The 22,362-nt window shown below is 48.9% G+C and overlaps 1 protein-coding gene across 1 annotated transcript in view; it reads right to left on the bottom strand.

Annotated features, from left to right (window-relative positions):
• Positions 1 to 1,571: 1,571 nt before the first annotated feature.
• The window catches only part of TMEM145 (transmembrane protein 145), a 21,188-nt gene continuing 397 nt past the window's right edge, over positions 1,572 to 22,362 (bottom strand). The window contains exons 2-15 of the mRNA XM_044435299.1: positions 17,317 to 17,391; positions 17,077 to 17,154; positions 14,285 to 14,371; positions 13,591 to 13,692; positions 13,423 to 13,507; positions 12,703 to 12,774; positions 10,951 to 11,019; positions 9,673 to 9,753; positions 8,326 to 8,404; positions 6,363 to 6,456; positions 5,506 to 5,678; positions 4,977 to 5,097; positions 3,200 to 3,400; positions 1,572 to 1,891 (exon numbers count right to left, since the gene is read on the bottom strand). Of these exons, the coding sequence (XP_044291234.1) occupies positions 1,670 to 1,891; positions 3,200 to 3,400; positions 4,977 to 5,097; positions 5,506 to 5,678; positions 6,363 to 6,456; positions 8,326 to 8,404; positions 9,673 to 9,753; positions 10,951 to 11,019; positions 12,703 to 12,774; positions 13,423 to 13,507; positions 13,591 to 13,692; positions 14,285 to 14,371; positions 17,077 to 17,154; positions 17,317 to 17,391 (1,539 nt within the window). The 3' untranslated portion in view covers positions 1,572 to 1,669. The remainder of the gene's footprint in view (positions 1,892 to 3,199; positions 3,401 to 4,976; positions 5,098 to 5,505; positions 5,679 to 6,362; positions 6,457 to 8,325; positions 8,405 to 9,672; positions 9,754 to 10,950; positions 11,020 to 12,702; positions 12,775 to 13,422; positions 13,508 to 13,590; positions 13,693 to 14,284; positions 14,372 to 17,076; positions 17,155 to 17,316; positions 17,392 to 22,362) is intronic.

Raw genomic sequence — 22,362 nt, 5'->3', positions numbered from 1 at the left:
AGGTATTCCTTGTGGAGTCCTTGCCTAACCTAGGAAGCTAAGCGGGGTTGGGCCAGGTTGAAATGTGGATGGGTGACTTAATGTTGTGAACCAACCAGAGAGCTTTGGCTATGGGCGGTATAGAGATGATGATGATAAATTTTGCTCATAGTGAAGTGATTGTGTGATTGTTTCATCATGGGATTTATAGAATGGCTGAGGCATTTTCTTAAGGTTACTGCAGTATGTGAAGGAAAAATGGCAAAATCAGCACGCGTACAGCAGCCCCCACAAACGGATCATTATTGGAGAGCTTTTCCAGGCAGAATTTTGAGGGAACCATGAGAAGAAAAGTGGATGGTATCTCCCCCACCCCACCCCATCTCCACTGGTTATGGATGCTGACTAAGCAGTGTAGGTTCTCACATTTAGCCACAACTTGGTGTGTAGAAATCAATGGGCATTCACAACCGAGAGACCAGAAGCGCTGCTGATAAAGTCGTGGTTAATGGCACAGCTGCAAGAGTTGGTTGCCATATTGGCAACCCTGCAGCAATGCAAGAAGCAGTCCTATTGTGAATTAATCAGGGCACATCTAGACTACCAATTTCAACCTATTTTTAAGGCAATGTGACCATAGTGATGCTGAGATCTGGAGCGTTTCCCTAGTCCTTTCTCAGAGGTTAATTTGTCTCTTCAAAACCAGGTGTGGAATTCACAGTCACGCACAAGCACCCGGGGGGGGGGGGGCAAGTGACAGACCCACCTGGGCCATCCTCTTTTGTGATTAACAGCCTCTTTAAGTGGATCCATGAGGACAATTACAGTCACCACGTGGAAATAGCTCTCCCCCTTTTCACATCGGCCTGATTCCCCCAAAACAGTCACATGCTTTCCCAATGAGATAGAAACACAAGAATTCTCTTTATTTTGGCAAAAAACCCACTCTGGTGGATTTTAGAAATTCACCGTCATCAGGGGGCAGAACCCACGGCATCATCCCCGGGAGGGCAACACCATCACCCCCAGGCGGTCAGGGCAAAGGGATGGAGGAGAGTCCTTTTGCCATTGTAGGCGAGCGGGCAAGGGAAGGGCAGCGTAAGACGGAAGGGACACAAAAAGGGCGCGGACGCATGATTACAAGGCCCATCTGGGCCGGCCTGTCTGTAGCCTCTCCTGCCTGCATCCAACGGGAAAATCGGTTGATCAAACAGGTGGTTGGGAAAGACTTGCTCAGTCTCCAGGAAAAGGCCTGTCACTCTAAATGAACTACAGCTAGGAGAGAATCACTGCCCATGTTCACCTGGTTTCTGGCTTCTCCCAAGGGAAAACTTCCCAGAGGTGGACAGCTGAAGTCCCTCTCACGGGGGAGCACAGCAAATGTATCATACCGTGAGGACTCGCTCCTTCTGTCCTACTAAGTGGGCAAGCGACGGGAAGAGGAATCGCAGTCCATACGCCTGGCTTCTCTGTACTCTCACTAAAAGAGCCGTTCGGCGGGATTCAGGGAGATACGGGATAGATCAACCCTCTGATATGATTGGGCACCCAAGGAAAGAAAAGGTGGCAGAGGGAACTAGGAAGAAGGGGGCAGAAGAGAAACCAGGGAGGGATGGGAGGCAGGACGCCCCAGAAAATGTGGAATGAGGAGGCAGGGAAGCCACAAAGGACCGGGAGAGTGAAGAGGACCCTACACAGGCCGAGCACCGGTGGTGTGCATGCTAAAATACTCGGTGTAGCCATTGTGTTGGTGAAGCTGGGGTGCATGGAGCTGATAGGGCGGTGGCTGGCTCTCACTTCCCAGGGCGGGTTTTAACAGCACAGGGGCACCGCTCAGCTCTGAGGTGGTGACCACGCAGCTGGGGGTCAGGTTACGATCGGCAGACGAGGTTTCCTCCAGCTGTTTCCGGGGCTGGATGGGGAAAAGCAGAAGAACAGCTGAGTGAGCATTGGCAGGGGTGAAAAAACGCCCCCCGGAAAACCACCACTGCTTCCCTCCACAAACCAGATTGCAATTGTACTGAGGGAACAAAGCAGTTCTTTGGGCTTATAAGGCTTAGTACAGGCCTGCCTAGTTCATATAATAAATGAATAAATAAATAATCCAGATGGGCTCTAGCCCCTTTCTCATTCCAGTTGACTTGAGAAAGATTCATGGTGCTGTCAACTGCTTTATCTGGGGCCAATATTTTAATGTGATTCATATGTGCTGCTGATATTTTTATCTGATTTGTTTGATTTATGTGTTGCTGTTGCTTTAATATTTTAATATTACTTTGGTATAATCTTATCATGTGATTTTACTGACTACTATAAACTACCTTGGAAGGATCACTTATCCTGAATACATTAAAATAAGTATGCACATACATGCGTAAATACATGCATTTACATACACGTCAGTACATACATTCATTAAAATGTATGTACCAGACTAGAAACAATGTGTTCTTATAGAATCATAGAATAGCCGAATTGGAAGGGATCAGAAGGCCATTGGGTCCAACCCACAGCCATTGCAGGACACTAAGTCCCTAACTTTATTTATTCATTTCTTTATTTAGTTTGTTTAGACAACAATTGTGACCCTCTAGTTTCATTTCTGTGTCTAAAGACCGCTTTTGGCAAGTTGCCGGCGCTGTTTTACAGCAGGGGAAATGTAGTATTTTCTGGAAAAGGCAAGAAAGAAATGCTTTTTCCCCTTCACTTTTGCACCTGCATTGTTCCGCTATCCCACAGTGCCACCTAGAGGTTATGCGCAGCAAAGCAGCAAAGGAGATGCTTTCCAGGCACTGCTCTGATTTCAAGTCTCCAACAAGACCAAGAGTCGATACAGCAGACTGATGGCCTTGTGCAGGAAAACTCTGAGGCTACAGTAATAAAACATGGTTTCCCAAGCACCTGGCAAGCCATGATGCGCAGCTGCTTGACTGCGATGCAGCTTGGTAATTCGTTATTCTCACCCCCGGCTCCAGCCGACTCCGCTCAGGACATGCCTACAATGCGCATGTCCAGCTTATGACGACCTGCACCTGGCGAGCCACCATGGCTCTGCAAACCCACCTAGCCCAAGCACATCCATCCCAGGCCAAGCCAGGTGCAGCCCCCCCCCCCCCGGGATGTCAGAGACCCCGTGGAGAAACCTATCCGTAACAGTGGCAGAACACAAACTCAGGACGCAGAGTGGGAGGGGGGACCCCAAGGACTCCCCGGTTCTCACGTTGCTGGTGCTGCTCCCTGTGCTCTGCGGGATGGAGAAGAGTTCGGTGAAGTTCGGCACCGAGTCGCTGATGAAAGTGACATTGCCGTACACGTGGTGGGGGAACTTGGACCCCGCCACCACCTCTTCCACAATCCCGATCTGTGACGTCCGCACGTGGTAAGGGAAGTTCTTGTTGGCTGCCGAGGGCCGCGTCATAATCTGAAGAAGAAGCCAGCTGGGTGAGCAGGTGGAAGCTCGGCTGTGCACGCTTCCTCCGGAGGAGACCGCCCCTTCTTCTTTCACCTCCTGTGCCCAGTCAGGGTGTGTGCAAGCAATCTGGGGCACAATCCTCTGGAGGCTGAGACAGAAGAAAGCTCCCCAGTTCCCAGCATTCCTCAGCCACCGAGTCTAAGCTCGCATAGGATTGCATTTTCCCATGAAGATCACTGCCTCTGCTATTCTTTTTTAGACAAACAAGACACTCGTAAAGGCATGCTGGAACTCAGAAATTACCATTGGTAAAGGACTCTAGAGCTCAGGGGAAGAAGCTTTTGTACTCATCAGGAATATTTACCCATAGCTCAGTTGCAATGTATGGCTGTGAAAGCTGAACCATAAGGAAGGCTGAACGCCGAAGGATTGAGGCCTTCGAATTGTGGTGCTGGCGGAGACTCCTGCGAGTCCCTTGGACCATAAGGTGATCAGACCAGTCAGTTCTAGAGGAGATCAACCCCGACTGCTCTTTAGAAGGCCAGATCCTGAAGATGAAGCTCAAATACTTTGGCCACCTAACGAGAAGGAAGGACTCCCTGGAGAAGACCCTGATGCTGGGAAAGATTGACAGCAAAAGAAGAAGGGGACGGCAGAAGATGAGGTGGCTGGATGGAGTCACTGGGGCAGTCAGTGTGGGCTTGGGTGGGGGATGGTGGAGGACAGGAAGGCCTGGAGGAATGTCGTCCATGGGGTCGCGATGGGACAGACACAACTTCGCGACTAACAACAACCACTCTCTCCAACTTCAAATTAGGACTTCCCTCCACTAAATAGAAGTCAATTACAAAAACTGGCCAATGGAAAGGAAGCCTTCAAGGGCAGATCATCAAACAGAGGCATTCTCTCAAATGATCAAGATGCCATCTTGGTTGCATGGGGAACCCATGGTCTTCTGGATGTGGTTGAACCCTAGCTCCCATCAATTCCAGATATGACTAATGATCAGGGATAATGGAACCTGTAATCCAACAATACCTGGAAGGCCACAGAGTCTGCACTCAAAATGCCAATCTAGAGGCCATGGAGAGGTTCAACACTAAATAAATGTTTAGCCCCCAGCTTAGTAAATGGTATATAAAAGGTTTTTTCCTTTTTTAAAAAAGAAATAGTAAACCAGTTTTTGGTAGGGCCTTTCATCAGTAGACAGAGTTAAACTGCACCTTATACAGAAGGGGCTCTTAACTCTTTAAAATCAGTGCTGGGATGAAGCCCATAGGGGTCTCCAGATCCAATCTTTCCTTGAAGGCCTTTTTGCAATCAAGATGGCCTCCCATAAGTACTTTCCCAGCCATGGGGCAAAAACGTGGAAACCTTGGATTTTCCCTCTGCAGTAAGATTCTGAGGAGTAGCCCTGACGACCAAAATCGCTCTCAGGAGGCAGGTCCAGGGTGCCTCTCCCAGGACTGCAGCTGTAATAAGATTTGCAGGGTGTCCCCCCTCCCCCCGCTTTTTAAAGACAAGGCTCCCATGCAGTGGGAGCTAGGTGTACACCAAGGTCATGGGGAACTGCTGGCAGTCTCACCAGAAAGACTGCATGGGCATAAAGGTGAATGCCCAGCTGGATGCCATTGACTATTTTCTCTCGGGCCCACTTGGGGATGCCGAAGTTCGCGATCAGCGCAGTCACCGGGACAGCGAAGAACCTGCAAGAGAGCAAGAGGCTGTCGAGTGCTTGGAAATGGGCCACACTGTCCATTATTGGGTGGGGGTAGATGCCCCTCCCCCTGCCCCCTTGCCCTAATCTGCTTCGTGAAGAATTCTGCCCCCACCCCCATAGTTTCTAGCATCTCTTTCTTGCCCCTTGGAGATGCAGCCTGCATCATGCTGGACCCTGAATCGTCAGGCACGGTCCCTTGTTCTCCTTCCTCGCTTCTCCTTCGATTTATCCAGCATGGCAGCCCTTCTGCCAGTCTAGTGGCAAACTTTGATCTAGCCTCCTAGGAGCGAAAGGAGAAGAAGCCTTTGGGGCATGAAGCCACGTCCTTCTAACCTTTGCCTAAGGCACCCAAAGCCAGTTTTCCTGCCCCTTCCTCCCTCTGAAATTCACTCACCAGAGGGTGTAAGCGGCAAAGAAGGGCACGTAGAAAGGTTGCTTCTCTGGGAACTGTTTGAGCGTGATCAGGATGGCATAGCAGAACCAGACGTAAGCCACGAACTGCAGGGCGATCAGCCCGTATCCAGCTGGTGATTCGTACGTGTACAGCACCTGTGCCTGATCGAAAAACTGAGCCCCAGAGGGAAGGAAGTGGGTGAGGGATGTGGAAGGAGGCCGGAGGGCTGCAGCCGACACCAGATGTAGCGCCGGCCTTTTGGGACTGGGGAGCTGAGCCAAAGTGCCCTTTGAGTGTGGGGGGTACAGTTCTCCGCCTTTGCCTTTACAAGAAGTCACCACATTCTATCAAATCCGTTGCCCATGTAGCCCAGTGTGTCTGCTCTGACTGGCTGCAGCTTTCCGGTCTACCCAGTCCTTTCCCGGCAAATGGCAGAGACTGAACTGGGACCATTCTGGACCCTAAGGATGTGCTTTGCTGGGGAGCGTGGCTCCTTCTCCATTCCCGTCCCCGAAAGAGAAGGCTCAGCTTTCCTTTTTGATAGCTGAGCTATGATGGTTCTGTAGGGGAGGAAGATCCTGAGCACATGGTCAGAAATAGATTTGGGAAAGCAGGAGCAGGACTTGAGGGAATTTAAATTTCTCAAGCTCATTGGGCAAGCGATTTAGAAACAAATGAGCTTCCGTTAGCCCTCCCTGGTGTGATGAGCAGGGTGGGAAGCAAGCATCCTTGACCCCACAGCCGATGTAGCCAAAGAGCCGGCTTCAGCCCTCTTATGTGGAATCTGGTGGGAGGATGGATGATTCAGGTTATGCAGCGGAAGGTCTCAAAGCAGCAGGGCTGGGCAGGAGACTCACCTCGGCCTCATAGATGAAGAGCACAACGTGTGTGATGGTGTACAGCGTCATGTACACGGAAAGCTTGATAGAGCCAGTGTGGCTGATCCGGCCCCTGAAAAACAGGGAGCCCATGAGCTCGGGTTGGAGGGAAAGGAAGCACAAAGCTCTCAGGAAGTTCCCTCTCCGCATGGCGGCTGCAGCCTCCACACTTCTTCCCCTTCCACTGCAGCCCCTCTGAACGGCCCGTCCCCAGTGAATTCTGAGTGGTCGTCCCAGAAGATCTGGGGAGCAGCCGGTGGGGCAGCGAGCTTAGTCTGAGCACTTGATCTTCCAGATCCTCCTTCCTTTTTAATTCTCTTTTCAAAGCCACAGCACAAGAAAAAGTTTGCATCTGCACGTGCTGGTTTGGATATGGCCAAAGTCAGCGGTGTGTCTTTTGTCTCCTGATTGTAAAAAGGGATTTATGGACAGGAGGGAGTTTGATTTCAGGGGGGAAAATACCCAGGCAGAAAGGTTAAAAGTTGGAGACAGCAGGAGGTGAAGTACAGGTGAGCAAAAAGCCAGCTAATGGAGGGGAGGGTCAGATGCAAGAGACAGAGAGTTGGGGCTCCAGATGAAAGAATCGGGGCTCCAGCCCTGGGTGGTCTTCTTCGCACACTGCCTTTGTGCTTGGGACCCCCCCCCCCAGGCCCCCCCACTGCACCATGGCCCCTGCCCCGAGATGCTTGGCTGCCAGGCAAGGGAAGGGTGGCATGACATGAAAGAGGAGGGACGGAGCAGTGAGAAGAACGCCCCTGCAGGGGGCTTTGTCCGGGGCCCTCCAACACCAGGCGCTGGCCATGCCTTTCAGCATCCTCCAGAAGCCTTGCCACTTTCCTTGCAATGCAGCGGATTCGCCTGCAGGGGGAAGGGGCAGCCTTGCGACGGAGAGATAAATACTGCACGGTCTGCAGACCGGCGATTTGGAGGCTGCTTTCACTCCACAGATCATACACTGTTCAGCTTTTAAAGCCTTTCTGTTAGCAGTTTCCCCTAGAGATAAGTAAGGAGGGGAAACTTACAGAAAAGGCCTCTTCTCCTGCCTTCAGTCTCCATTTCCGCACCTGCTGCTTTGTCTTCATGCCGCTAAAGGGTGTCCCTGCAGCCCCCTCTCTTCGGAAGCCCCACATTCCCAACATCCCCAGCACTACAAAGCAGCTGTTTCCAGATGAGGACTTCATGTGCAATCGCCCTGCCTTTTCCCCAGATATTCATGGAGCTGGTGGGTCCAGATAAAAACTCTTCAACATGTGACCCTTCTCACATTTCCATGCCACTTCTGCAGTTTTTCTTAGAAGAGTTTTTTCTTTGATTTTGAGTTTGATTTCTTAAGCAATCAAAGACAAGATGCAGTAGCTGCACAGCTTCCTGACTGGCCATACTAAGAGGCCCAGGAAATCAAGTCCTTGTACATCTTAAAGGAGTCTAATTATACATTACATACAAACGAGCCCGAATGCCATTAGAAAACAGCATTTTGGAATTCAGCAGAGTGGGAGAAGAGCTTCCCCACTTCCTCCTTTTGTCTTTTATTTTTTTTTGTTCCAAATTGTCCATCAGCCTTCCAGGGCAGGACTGACAAAAACCTAAGCCACACGTGGCAGAATAAGCCGTACCATCTAAGTTGAGCTGGAACGCTCATCACATTCAGAGGTGAGACACCCAAGCCGCTAAGGTCCAGAGTCCGAAATTAGCTAAACGAAGAGTGCCTAAGTTGGAAGAACACTTTTGCCCAAGTAAAGACACCTCTAGTCCACCACACCGACCCAAGCCATTTGGGGTGCCTTGGGCCAAAGAACTGGTAGGCAGAGAAAGAGTGCAGCCTTTCCTTCCTCCTTAACCCCAAATCTCCCTCCGTCTTCAGCATCCTCGCCCAGACATCTCATGCAGGAAGAGCCCTCGGCACACAGAAATAGGCATCCTCCTTCAGCCACACGGGTACCTTGTGACTGTGAATCCTTTTCCCAGCAGGATGAGCATCAAGAGGAAGATCAGGAAGCTGATGGAGAAGAGGAGCTTGGCTGGAGGGTCGATGGAGGGGGAGAGAAGGAGAAGATCAGTCCGGGGCATTAGAAAGGTCGTTCTGGGCTAAGGGATTCAGAAGGGTCCGAGCATTACAGGCACTTGCCCTAGATTAGGTGATGGCAGTGAAGTGTGCAGAGGTTTCCAGATGTTTCCTAGACTCCCCTGAAGGGCCAACAATTTAGTTTGGGAGATTTGTGATTCTTTTTGACTCAGCAGCATCTGGTGGAGCTCAGGCAGTGGCCAGGAGTGCCTTTTGTCAGCTTAAGCTGGTGTCCCAGCAGCCGCCCTATCTCAAAAGGACAGACCTGACTGCAATTATCTATGCTCTAGTGACATTCAGGTTGGATTATTGCAAGCATCTCTATTTGGGGCTACCTTTAAACATGGCTCAGAAGCTGTAATTGGTACAGAAGAGGGTCACTTGAGTGCCGGGCGATGCCGGGCAGCCGGCCTGTGCAACACCTGTATCATACTGGTTGGCAGAGCAGTTTAAAGGGCTGGTATCAGCCAGTTTGACTGCATCCCGAGATGTACATCAAAGGCCCTGCTGCTGTCGAAGCAATTGTATAGAAACAAGGACAGGGCCTTCTCGTAGAAGTGGCCTCCCTCTTGTACAGTCCTGTTCCAGTTCATATCCTCCCAAAGTACAGGTGTTTGGCTGAGCCATAAAGATTTACCTGTTTGTGTTGGCTTATACTTGAGTTAGGACTTTATTGGGTGTCATGGTGTAGCTGCTGCTACTTGGCTTCAATTATTAATTTCATTTTTTAGTTTTGGTTGTGTCATTGCTTAATTGGAACTTGCCTTTTTAAAAATTTGCTGAATGTGGCCTTAAGATGTTTTTCCCCTAAAAAGCAGCACAAGCCTTTAATTAATTAATTAGTGTCAAGTTAACGCTACAGAATTTCAGGCAGGCTTACCATGACTTGCCCATGGGAGGCCTGTCATGAGTGGAACTGACTGGAGCTGGGGGTCAGACTAGATGGCCCGGGAGACCCCTTCTGACTCGCTCTGTTTCTATGTTTCTATTTTCTAGCTGCACCTGGAAATGCTGAGGGCTGTATAATATGGGATTTCCTGCATTTTGGAGAGTAAGGAATAGATCTATTAGGTGGAGGAGGACATGTTAAAGTAACAATACCAACACTCCTTGATTTCTTCTGAAGGACCGTAGGAATACAATCAATAAGCGCCAGTCAAGATGTGAACTGGGCTGTATGTGGGAACATTCACTGCATGCATTCCTTCATTCTGCGGTACCTACCCAAGATCTTGAGACTGCCTTTCCCAATACCATCACTTGCATACTGGCCCCAATATATGCAGAAGAACATCAGACTGAGAACTGAGGAGAGAAGAAATTATAAGTGAAAAGTGTGTAACTGAGCTAGAAAAAGGACAGGGTGACTGTTTGTCACACTGCTCTCTCCTGCTGGAATTTGTTCACCAACTATAAAAAGGTTAAAGTAAAGGTTTCCCCTTGACATTAAGTCCAGTCATGCCTGACTCTAGGGGGCGCTGCTCATCTCCGTTTCCCGGCCGAGGGAGCCGGCGTTTGTCCGCAGACAGTCTCCGTGGACACGTGGCCAGCATGACTAAACACCGAGGTGCACGGGACGCTGCTACCTGTCCACTGAGTGGTTCCTTTTTCTCTACCTGCATTTGCAGGCTTTCGAACTGCAAGGTTGGCTATTTGAGCATTCGAATTCCTATCTCTCTCAGGCCCCCCCTCTTGTCCCCCTCTGTCACCCACCCTCACCTGCCAAAGGAATTGACAATAATTGAAGCTTGAATCAAAGTGCTAAAATTCATCATCGTTCAGTGTTTACTAATATGAAAATGTGAGCACCTTCTAACAGCATTCTGCAACCTGAATTGGTTATTCAGTGTGGAATGCAAAATTTTGAAGAAGGCTTCCCATTTATTTATTTATTTATTTATTTAATTTAGGAGATTTATATGCCGCCCCATTCGCCGAAGCCTCAGGGTGGCTCACAACCATCATAAACTCAATAAATAATATAAATTAAATTAAATTTAGCCCTTCGATATGTGAAGGAAGCTTGAACACATGTGGGAAAAGCCTGGGAGCTCCCTCAACAAATTCACATGAGAGATAAAAAGGTCTTAATCGACATTTCTTCTCCCTCAACAGGTCCCTGAGAATTAGAGGAGGGGCAGGTCTTGAGGAGAAGTCTGTCAACAGCTACAGCTCCAAAGGATTCTTTGACGTCTGTATAGGTTTTCCATCAATTTACGGTGGTATTGTAGATATACCATCAGAAGACATGGGGCAGAGCCAGAGAACTCCCAATGGTCAGAAAAGATGCAGATCACTTTTTGCTTTCCCTCAAAAGTAGCAGCAGCACAATAAATGATGCAAAATAAGCAGATTTACAGAAACCCTGCTGATCCTTCCACTGAATACAAGCCCCCGCAATACATATTTCCTTGGTGCAGAGTAAGCAATACGACGGATGATTTCTGTGGTATTTTTCAGGTTCTTGAAAACTGACTGACTGTCCTTCCAGTCCAGGCTCACCCTCAACTCCAGCTGCTGTCATGAACATCTTATATGTCGTGTGGAGAAGTTGCCGTCCCTTCAACAGATCTGAGGGGGAACAAAAAGAAGTGAAGAGTAGGGAAAGATTGTCAGAAAGTGTAATCATTCCTGACTTTCTCCAGCACTGGCACACGACAAGGGCGCCTCCCTTCTTCACCTCCCAACAGCCTGGAGTTAGGGAAGTGACATTTCTCAGTGAACCCCAACTTATCTCCTCCCCTTGCAAGTTCAGGAAACACGAATCATCTTATTCTTGGCCCCAGAGCCTGCATTCCATGTTGGAGGGGTGGTGGCGGGAAGAAAAGTAGCTTTTATTTGGAGGGCAGGATAATTATTTATTGTGTTTTCAAACTACTTAATAACAAATCAATTCAACCAATTAATATCTCATTCAAGTCTCTTCAAATTGAAAAACCTTCAGCTGTCTGACACCAATGGAAGGTTTTTTTCTAGGCTTAATTGCCGCGTGGAGGAAGCGCTGGAAGGAGCAGCAACTCACGGGGTGGGGAAGGGTTTGGGCAGGGCTGCTTCAGTAGGTGGGGAAGGTAGGAATGGCCCTTCCCTCTCCAGCCGCATCCTCGATGGCATGGCAATTAGCCAAGGAGGACAAAAAAAAATGGTGCCCTCATCCCTGAGGCTCACTAGGGCTCCCAGGACCAGCTGCAGTGGTGCGTGCCTAGCAGTGCCCTGCCAAAGACCTGTGCCGCGTGGCCTGGACAGCATGCAAATTGAAAGCCCACAACAAAAAGTGGTCCTAGAGCGATATAAAGCAATGGAGCGGTCCTATGGCCCCTTAGAATGCATTCAGGGGGCCACAGGATTTTTCAGGTGCCCAGATCCAAGGGGAGAGATACAGCCCTGACACTGGACCGGGAGATCCGCACCTGGACCCCCATCCTCTCCCTCCTGCAGCCAGAATGTAAGAACCACACCAGCCGCATTTCCCTGGTCGGAAAACACCTTTGTAAAAGGGGGCATTCCAGAGGGGCAGGGACGGGAAGAGAATGGGGTCGTTGTTCCAACTCCCTGTCCGAAAGGCTGCAGTTAAATGACTGAAATCAGACACCTACCAGCTTTGCAGAGCTGGGGGAGCAGGCAGACAGAAATCCACCCGGCATAGGATGCCTGTAATTCTCCTAATTTGGAGACTTACAAGCATCCCGCTTGGGTTGTGCCCTAGTCAGATAAAACTACCAGCAGCGCAGAATAAAACCAGCAGGTGAGGATGAAGGTGCTAAAAATCTATTTAAAGATGCTGCAAGCTATTCTTAAAATGCCCAAGAGAACAAGAGGATCTTTGCTTTGTGCAGAAAAATGCACAATGTAGGCACCGGATGAGCTGCTGTGGGCAGGCATTCTACAGGTAGAGCATCACCATAGAAAAGGCCCTCCTGCGTGGCCATCTGCTGGGTTCATTTGGCAGGGGCACCTGGGGAAGGGTCTTGGGGTCTGGCTGTGTGAAGAAGGCCCAGACGGGAAATCATGGGTGCTTCCAGAAGGGGACTGCCAGAGGCACTAGTCGGAATTCTGCCCTTTCCCCCCTGCAGTTTTCTGCAGCAAGGAAAAAGGTAGTAAGCAGTGACAGAACACAGACTGGTCACTCTGCCCTGTAGCTCTTTAGAAGAAGGGCATTTGTGTTCCTGGGACTGGAAACACCAACGTGATCCCATTCAATGGGATGCAAGCAGGACTGATCAAGCTGCATCGAAACTGGGCTCGCTTTGTACTCACAGCCAAAGTAGCAAGAAATGACGAGGATCAGGATGAAGATAAGCAGGAAAGTGATGTCCGTCTCCAGAATGCCTGAGAAGAGAAGAGCAGGGACACACTGGAAGCACCCTCGCCCCGGGGGTGGAGTGTCCCCCTTTTCCCATTTGGAGGTTCAAGGATACTGCTGATGTTGGGGTGCTGGTGTTGCTGGGTGATTCTAACTACCTGCCCAATTATTCCTTCCATGCTACCCCTACAAGCAACCCAAGAAGTGAACGCATAGTTTGTGGCTGGGTGCTGAATTCGGGGTTGTTTACCATGGTTTGTTTTCTTGGCTGGGTTCACATTACATGACAACCCGTGATTCTACAACTACCCGCACTCAGCCCATACTCCATCCTGCTCCCATGTGCTTGGACTTCATCTCCTATCATCCCCAGCCAGAATGCTCAATGATTAAGAATAGGTCGCTCAAGGAATCTCCCCCAACCTTTGCTGGAGCCCTCTCATTTCTGCACCATTCACGGAGAACGCTGGGCAGTTGAAAAAGATTAAAATCCTTAAAATACAATATAATGTAAAATCATGTCCCTAGAAAAGTATAAATCCATTGTAAATGATCAATTTTTTTCTCTCACTCTCTCTTTCTGCCAGCTTGTTACCCCCTACCAGTTTCGAAACCTGACATTCACACAGGTCAACCTGGTGGGAGAGAACCAAGCCAAGCAGGAAAATACTTACCAAACTCATCCGCCGAGAAGTGACGTGTCCAGAATGATTTGCCATTGGTCAGAATCATCTCATATTCCAGCTCCAGCCCATCACCCTGGGGAGAAAGCAGCCAACCGTCGCTGGGGGTCTCAGGCAAGGGGCTCCAGGCAGAGCTGCAGGGGAAACGGGCGCACTCACCCCACACTTGCTGAGCGCCACGTACCACCAGCGCTCGCGGACCGAGCGGAAGCTCCTGCCACTGGCACAGCTCAAGTACCGCACCGAATTCTCAGTCACCAGCTAGGCAAGATAAAGCAGAAAGGAGATCAGCGACGTGGCAGCAAAGGAGAAATGAGAAGAGTGCTCCCGAATGACTTCTCTTTTCCAGTTCAAAGGGGCCATTCGGGTGTGACTTGCTGCATTCTGAAGCAAGTAGAAATTAAGCACAGGATCAGATCAAGAGACTGCCACACCCAGCCCATTGTGCCCTCCAAAAGTCCAGAAACTGAAATTATCCACCTGCACCACTGTTACATTTACCTCTGCCCCCAGGTAAGTGTGCTATCATCAGCAGGTCCTGCCTGCTACACAGCTGGAATGCTACAGGAGTAGAAAAGTTGACGATACATAGGGAAGAAATGCAGGCAGCCATTTGCACACCTATTTGTTCTGGATAATCCCCTAACTTAGTTCCATAAGTTCTTTAATAAGTTATGCATTCTTGTCTGATGATGTTGACCCACAAGCAGGGCCTTTGAGATAGGTCTCAACGTGAATAAATTAAATAGGAGTGCCTTTTCATTTACGGGGAAGAAAGCAAAAACATTGTCTGGAATGGAGTAAAAAGCTGGAGAGTGTTTGTAGCTCTCTTGGAACTGGTAGAGGGACCCACCTTGCATCCGGACCAAGCGTACTGAGTTGTCAGGTTAATCACCTGATTATTCTCTGGGCGGATCACCGACTCTTTCATCAAGCAGTCCTAGGAGGGGGGAAAAAAGAGAAATGGGATTAAAAACCCCAGCCCAAACTGGGCACAGCTTCTGTATTTTTAATGGTCGCACAGTTTTCATTCTCTGAACTAAAATTGGAGACACAGTTCATTTGTACACCCCAAAAGGTTTAGTGCATGAAAGAATAAATTTTTCCCACTGCAGTTGAGCTCGCCTTTTCTGTCCCTGCATGCATCACTGGTCTGTGAATATCCCTGGAATGAAGAGCGCCCAGAACAGAGGGCATGCAGGGATGTGGTGGAAGCGTCCTTTGAGATAATAAAAGCTCCAATCATACCCCATGCAAAAGCTGGGCAGAATTATCCTCTCTCAGTGGAAGCTGCACCAGTGCACCGAACATGCAGAGATTCAGGAGAAAGACTGTGTTGTGGGTGGGGTTTTGATCTCAAATGAGGCTTCAGTGGTTTAGATGATGTATTTCTTGCGACACAATGCAGCAGGATCCCACCACTTTATACAACGCTGTCTCTTGGGATGCACCACCAGGGCGACAGATTGGAAGGTCCCCACTGGGCAGAGGAAACATCTCAGCTCAGTTGGCCACGGACTCCAGGGGTCACTTCTGGGTTCAAGAGGGTCACAGGCAAAGTGCAGGCTTACGGGCAGCGGTCAGTGCAGGCCAACACCAGCAGCAAGAAGCTGTGGCACTGTATTGGAAATTGCAATCACAGCTGGACTTCACCAGCTGATGCTGTTCAAACTACTGGTCAATAGACTGCGACAGAGTGGGCTTCCCATACAGGTGTCCTTGGCAGACCCTACCAAGAAGATGGGGCTCCAGAAGTTAGTTTGTTTATTTATTTACTTTCCGATTTCTATCCTGCCTTTTTCCTACAAAGGGCTCAAGGCAGCTTACATCTCCTCCTCCATCTTATCCCCACAACAACAACAACCCTGTGAGGTAGGTTGGACTGAGAGTCTGTGACTGGCCCAAAGGCACCCCGTTGGCTCCATGGCTGAGCGGGGACTCGAACCCAGGTCGTCTGAGTCCCAGTCCCGTGCTCTTAACCACTGCACCACACTGGCTCTCAGTGTGCCAAGGATTCCAGGAGTTTATGCAGGCCTCGACCGGCTCTCTTCAAGAGGAAGGACTGCAGAAGACTCTCTGGCTCAGGACGGGATTTAGTGCAGACACCAGTAGTTTTTCCTGGTTCTCATTTGTTCTAACGCCCGGCCTTCATTGTTGGCTCCGGTTCCTGATTCCTGGCTCCGGTTCCTGATTCCTGGCTCTGACTCAACAGTTGCCTATGACTCAGCCAAATGCCTGGGCAGTCCACTTATGCTACACTGCCATGTCTCAGGATGCGGGTTGGGAATTACTGCTAAAAACTAGTCTCCCCTCTTATACCCAGTGCAACTTTGCTATTCCAGCCAAATTGTGCAAGAAGCTCCTGGCCATAAGGCATATGTGGCAATGGTTTGCTGACAGAAGGCAGGCACGGAGGAATCCATGGTTTCCCCTAGCAACTGCCCACAACCCCTTATGGCAGCTTTCTTCACACATTGAGAAACAGACCTTAAATTAACTTCTCTGGCAATAGGAACATTTGTGAGCAAACACTTTTCATCGCTGAGCCTTAACGAGCCGATGCTGATAGCTGATGCTCATATCTCCGGAACTGCCACATCTAATCTCACACCAGAAAGCACACAAATTACATCACACAAGAAAGGGATCCAGCTGCTCCCTGACAGGGACTATCATCATGGAAATTATGTCAATTATGTGCAGCTGAAATATGCAAATTTGTTGCAGCTTTGTAGCTCCTACGAATGTTTTCCCCGTGCATCCCTCTAAGCAGAAGAAACTGCAAAAGCTCAACCTGACACGCTCTGATTTAAACCGACTTGGAGAGAAATTTCAACATCTCAGCCCTTTCAAATTTAAAAGCAGTTTTGCTATTAGGAAATTGCTGACTGGAAAAAGCCACAGCCTGTAATAAGAAACCCATCATCATCACCATGATCACTATTAGGATTGCTATTACTATTATTCTATCAGTTTACCTGCATGCATGTAAGAATAAACATAAACACAGTGTTTTTTAGTGTTCATATTGCTATGCATAGATTCTCTCAGAAATCCATGCAACACCCCTGCATATTATCATCCCTATACTGCATAGGACTGTGGAAAGTCCTAAAGCTGAGATAGCAGCTCGCCCTATGCCTACATGCAGTATAATCCTAGCTAAGTCACACTCACTCAGCCACGGAGCTTACTCCCAAGTAAGTATGAAGAGGAATGAAGCTTTATGTTGAGATAGGATTTGAACTGGGCATTTCTGCACTACAGGTTCAATCTGGTTTAATGGTCATCATAGCCATCTGCCCCCCCCCCTCACAAATACCATTGGATCCTTTCAATTTCAAGCCACCTTGAGAGCCATTTTTAGGTAGAAAGGTGGGACATTATTCTGTTGTTGTTATTATTGTTGGTACATAGCCCTGGGATCCCTCGCGATGATGGGCAGCATATACATTTTTAAAATAAAAACTAGTATCAGTCTATCATGTAGGTTCCACTTCAGCTTACGTGTACAATGACAGTCATGTGAATGCCTAGCATAATATGAGGAATGCTCGGAACAGCAGGAACGGCTCCCCTGAAAGAAATTCAGCACTTCAAAGAGAGAGAGGGTCCATTTGAAACTGAACGGCCAATCGAACTGACCTTATTGCCCTTTTTGTAGACCGAGGGCCATTGCGAAGGATCGTCAAAGTAGAGGAGGATGTTCTGGCAGCATTTGGCCTTCGAAGAGAAAGGGGCCGTTAGAATAGCAGCGCTATTGACTCTGGGACTGCAAACATGTTTCATAGGAGATAAAAGGTTAGGATTCTGCAGGCTGTAAAACAGGTGGCTAGGGCAGGAATATAACTGAAAGTGGAATATGATTAAAATGTAGAACTATACCTCTGGGTAGCGGAACTGGAAGTCCAGACGCCCATAGTCAGAAAGGAAGCAGAATCTAGTCAAGAACACCCAGTCCTAGAAAATAGTGCAGTTCATTTCAGTTGTGATTTTGCTCTGGGTACGGAATCCACAGCACCAAAAATGCAGGGAGAACCGAGACAGGAGAAAGGAATGCTTTGCAGACCTGGGGTTATATCTGACTCCGAAAGGCAGCAAGAAGGGCATTGACGGGGCCTGGCACTTGACCTGCACTGCCCTTTTCTGAGTGCCTGAAACACCTAAGAAGAGTTGACTCCCCACCTCAGGGATGAAGGCACTCAGAGTAGCTGCAGAGACCATGTCCAGATTCAGCCGCAGGTGCATCTCCAGAGTGGACCAGCAGGGATCCGTGCCTGAAACCAGGGATGTTCCGGTGGACGATACAGGGCTGGAGGAGCCAATGGTCTCACTCAAGCTTCTCTGTTCCTTCTGAAAGTTCAGGGGGCACTAAGAACTCCCCCAATCCTGGAGACAGCACTGTGCAGGCAGTTCCTTGATACCGCAAGCCCAGCGCACTAGAATTTCAGCACATGAGGGGAAATTACCCCAGACAATTTGAACGTTGTATTTTAGGAAAGCTTAGCCAATGCCCAGCCCAGCCTGACAATTAAGCAAGTATCAGTGGCACAAGTTTGACTCCAACCAGTAACCATAAAATTTTACTACTTGGCTTTGGAAATAATAAATAACACCCCAAAAAATTCCCATAAAAAAAATCTATTCGGCAGTTAACGCCAGGCTCATTAATTTAATAAAGCGCAGTGCACCAACCAAAGAGCCCTGGAGGATGACCAGTTGTTTTGCAACTGCATCTTGTCAGGACTGTCCTGGTGGCTCCGACTCCCAGGTGAGGACAGGCGGTTGGCCAACCGTGGCCACTCTACTGGGTGAGGTGAAGGATACATTAAGCCTGAAAGTGATGGGTAGGATTACAGCACAACCTTTTAACGCATTAGGACTAGACTCTCACTTCAGGTTCACTGATGGGCTTCCTGGAGCCAGCTGAGCAAGTTTCCTAAGTATGTTCAAACCTTCAACTCCCAGCATTCCCTAGCTAACCGTTCTGGCTGGGGAAAGCTGGGAAATGTAAGAATTTTTGCTGTCCGAAGATGCACTGGCCTGCACCTTAGAACATCCACATTCTTATATGGATGTTCTACACAGAAACAGAGCGAGTCAGAAGGGATCTTCCAGGCCATCTAGTCTGACCCCCAGCTCCAGCCGGCTCCACTCATACATCACACATTTAAATTCATTTAAGTCATTTCCTGTAGCCAAGGAATTCTGGGAATTGCAGTGCTGTGAATGAGAATGGGGTCAGCTCAGGATTTCTAACAGAATCTTCAGTACTTTCACTGATTCCCTGAATTCTTTGGCAGAAGCCATAACAGTTAATCTGGTGTAAAACTGATACATGTTTGTAGGGTCAGAGTTACAGTTTGTCACTGAGTTTCACAACCTAGTTTTCCCTTTTTCTGTCATACAATAGCTCTATTCTGGCATTCAACATCACTGTCCACTAAATACATGAGGAGAGGCAGCTCCCTCCCTTCCCTCATGCATTTACTGGGCTGAGATGCAGAATAGCAATAGTTGCCCCCCCAGAAGCAGGATAAGTGTAGATTTCTAGATTCTATTCCTCTTCCCAATCTGGGAGCACACCTAAAAGCACCAGCCACCTGAGTCTCGGGAAGGTTGCAACTAAAATGCAAATTATGCCACTTTCCCCAGACTTCAATATGTGTTTACAGTCTTAGTAAGAAATAATAAAGTGTACAAGGCTGCAGTCTAATACCCACCTTACTGAACTCAGTGGGACTTACTTCTGAATACAAAAGCAGATGATTGCACCATAAAAGGTGATAACCCAGCCCAGTTTTATTCTGGCTTTATTAACATAGATATGATTTAGTGTATGTAACCATATTTTAACCACTGGATTCTGTTTTTCTTCTAGGAATTTCCACTGCATCACCAAATGGTCCATGGAGATAAAGAGACCCTGTCAATTCTCAGTCACTTGACACCTGAATAAGATATCAGTTCACCTGGCACAGTTTCCTGGGTCAATGCTTATCCCCACAGCAACGGGCCAACAGCCCAAACTACCCTGAGTGGAAAGTCAGACCAAGGTCCACAAAGGGAGTGAAATAAATGGGGCGAGGGAAGAACGAGGGAAGGCTTGACTGAAAGTCTCAGAGGAGTCTTGGAAAGGGTGGGAAGGAAAATGGGTGAAGGATAGCCGGGACGATGCTGATACATGCAGAGATATGTTTGATCTAGAAATATCTTTCTGTATTTGAGGAGTTCCGCATCTCCTTGTGAAATGGATATTTGAGGGAGGGAGGAAGCTTCTTTTCACCTCCCTCCTTCTCTTCTGTCCAACTCCCAGGCCTATCTCCTTCCCCTTAAAATCCCTTCGTGTTCCCATGGCAACAGCCTATGCTCAAGGTTTCCACGGAAACCGTACCCGAGGCTGAAGAAGGCAGGGGAAACAAGCAGAATCTGAGAATTGGGGCAAATGCAGCAGGAAGAATTTAAGGGGAAGACCTATCCATACTCTGCTTGACTAGGGTACCCACCCCCCAGAAAGCTTGGGGGATGTGGCTTAAAAAAATGAATTAGCAAGGCCTGCTGGCTGTCATGTGTCCTGCAGAAAGGCATCAGTTTAGAGCAGCAATAATAAGCCCTGTGGAAAAGTTGCAAGAATGTCACAGAAACAGACACCTTATTTCGGAGGGTCTGCATTCTCAGGGGCTGCCACTTATAATTCCCAAACCTCATTACTGTGGGACTGGGCTGCCAGGTCCCTTTTACTGGCCCAGCTATCTGTCTTTCCAATTGCTTGGCAGAAATTAATCCAAAAGGAGGTCTCTTTGCTTGAGGTGGAGATCAGGTTCTGGGGGGAACCTGGGGAATCCTCACGACAGGAAGTAGTTAAGCCCGAACCACAAGCAGTGTTTGGGAACACACACCCCTGTCACATCGGGAGTTGTCCATGTCTACGATTCTTCCACATGGCGCTTAGACTCCATCAGGGGCAGTAAAGCGTGGGAAGGTGATGACCTTTCAGACACTGTGGGTCTTCGGCTTCCATTAGCCCTAGTCAGCACTGCCAATCGTTGACGGGTAATGGGAACTGTAGTCCTACATTTGGAGGACCACATATTGCTTACCCCAATAGATGCTGGATTTTACAATCCCAGCAGCCCATGGGCAATTGCCCCCAAACCTGCCCCCCCACTGCCTACCCCATCACTCCTGATTTGTCCAAACCATGCAGAATCAGCCCTTTATCCTTTGGGGCAGGTAAATTCCAAGCGGTACCTAATCCTTCTCCTCAAATTGGGTGCATACACAAGACTGACAAATGCAAATCAGGATGCATCTATTAACATATGCTGACCACCCCTTTGTATGTGGAGCATCAGAGTACCAAAGATAGTAAATTTGGGATGGGGGAAATACAACCTTTTGAAGGATATTGTATTTATGGAGCAGCTGTGGCATTTTGTGATAGTGATTATGAATAAGAAGCTGCTTCTCTCTCTCTCTCTCCCACACACACACACACACACAGCATGCATGCTTTTACTTCAGATTAATGAACCTGGAATAAAAGCCACCCTGGCTCTCTGTTCTCCATGGCAATTGTAAGCCGAAATTCTCATTTTACTGTAGATATCCAGTGTTAGATTTGAACTGTCCTTTAACCAGCCTCGTGAATTCAGCAGGCAGCTTACCCACATTTAAACAGTTTGATTGCACCCCAAATCTCTCTTTTGTTCCTTTTGCGCCCCCCCCCCGAGCCCAATACTCCCCCAGTCACACCTAGCAGACACTATGCTTCCCATGTTAAACACCCTCACCCCACCCACCCTTCCTAAGGCCTGAAAACAGAAGCGTCTTGTCACACCTTCAGAGCAAAAGGTTTATGCAGAATAAGCTTTCCTGGGCTACATACAGTCCACATCATCCAGTGCACAAGCTGTCACCTATATACCCATGAGAATGAAGAAAAAAGAAAAAAATAGGCCAAATTGCAACCAAGTCCAAAAAGTGCAGTATGTGATCGTATTGTGTAAAGCTAACAGCAGCAGGAAGACTGCATTGCCATTTGTCAACACCAAAAAAGACCTTAATGTGTCTTGTGGTTTATTTAACCTGGGATAAAAGGCTAAGAATTTGGCTTCCTTGTACAATAATCTTGCAGACCATGCTCTGCCTCCATCCTCCCCCTTCCCAGAGCATGACCAGAAACCTGCCAGCTTAGCATCGCTGTGCACTGACAAAGTGGACTTTAGACGGTACAATCATCTGCCACCACCAATGTATTAGTCTTGCTGGTACCACAGGACTGTTTCGTGCTGCCGCTGAGCAACATGTGCAAGCTGGCCTAGCCACACAGGATAATGCACTTCACCGCCTTCGTGCTCATCCATCGTCTCCTCATTCCGCATATAAACATACATTCCAGTTCACTACCTGGCTGATCACAGTGTCGTATGGGGCAAGGGGTCACGGCCTTGAAGCTGCACCCTAAAAGGGGGGGTGGGTGGATAAAGCCCGAGAGGAGCAAAGTTACAGCGCCGTGAAATCAACCTCAAGCTGCCCCGCATCCTCAGGCACTGGGAAAGGGGGTGGGTTGTTTGCGGGGGGGTGGTCACAGTGTCAGCTGTCATCCCTGGCTCTGAGTGGCATGCTCCATCTTCATAGCCAAGGAGGGGCCTTCCCCCGACTTGGGGCAGGAAGGGGGATATCCAGGTAGCCTCTTCATTGCCCTCGCGGAGGGCGAATAACGAAGCCCTGGATGCCGGGGGGACGGGGGGACGGGCGGGCGGGGGAGGAAGCCCCGAAGCCCCGTCGCCAGCCCGGATTCTGGCTGCATCCCGGGCACCCGGGAAAGAATGCGCTGCCTTGGCAACCCACCTCCTGTGCCCAAATCCCCTTCACGGGGGCGGGGGAGAGGACAGTCCCAAAACGGCGGATCGGTGCGGTCGAAAGCAG

The sequence above is a fragment of the Varanus komodoensis genome, unplaced genomic scaffold (assembly GCF_004798865.1).
Source record: "Varanus komodoensis strain SLA01 unplaced genomic scaffold, ASM479886v1 scaffold29_1, whole genome shotgun sequence".
Taxonomy (NCBI): domain Eukaryota; kingdom Metazoa; phylum Chordata; class Lepidosauria; order Squamata; family Varanidae; genus Varanus; species Varanus komodoensis.
Note: the sequence above shows the minus strand (reverse complement) of the source record. Positions and strands in the feature narration are given on the sequence as shown.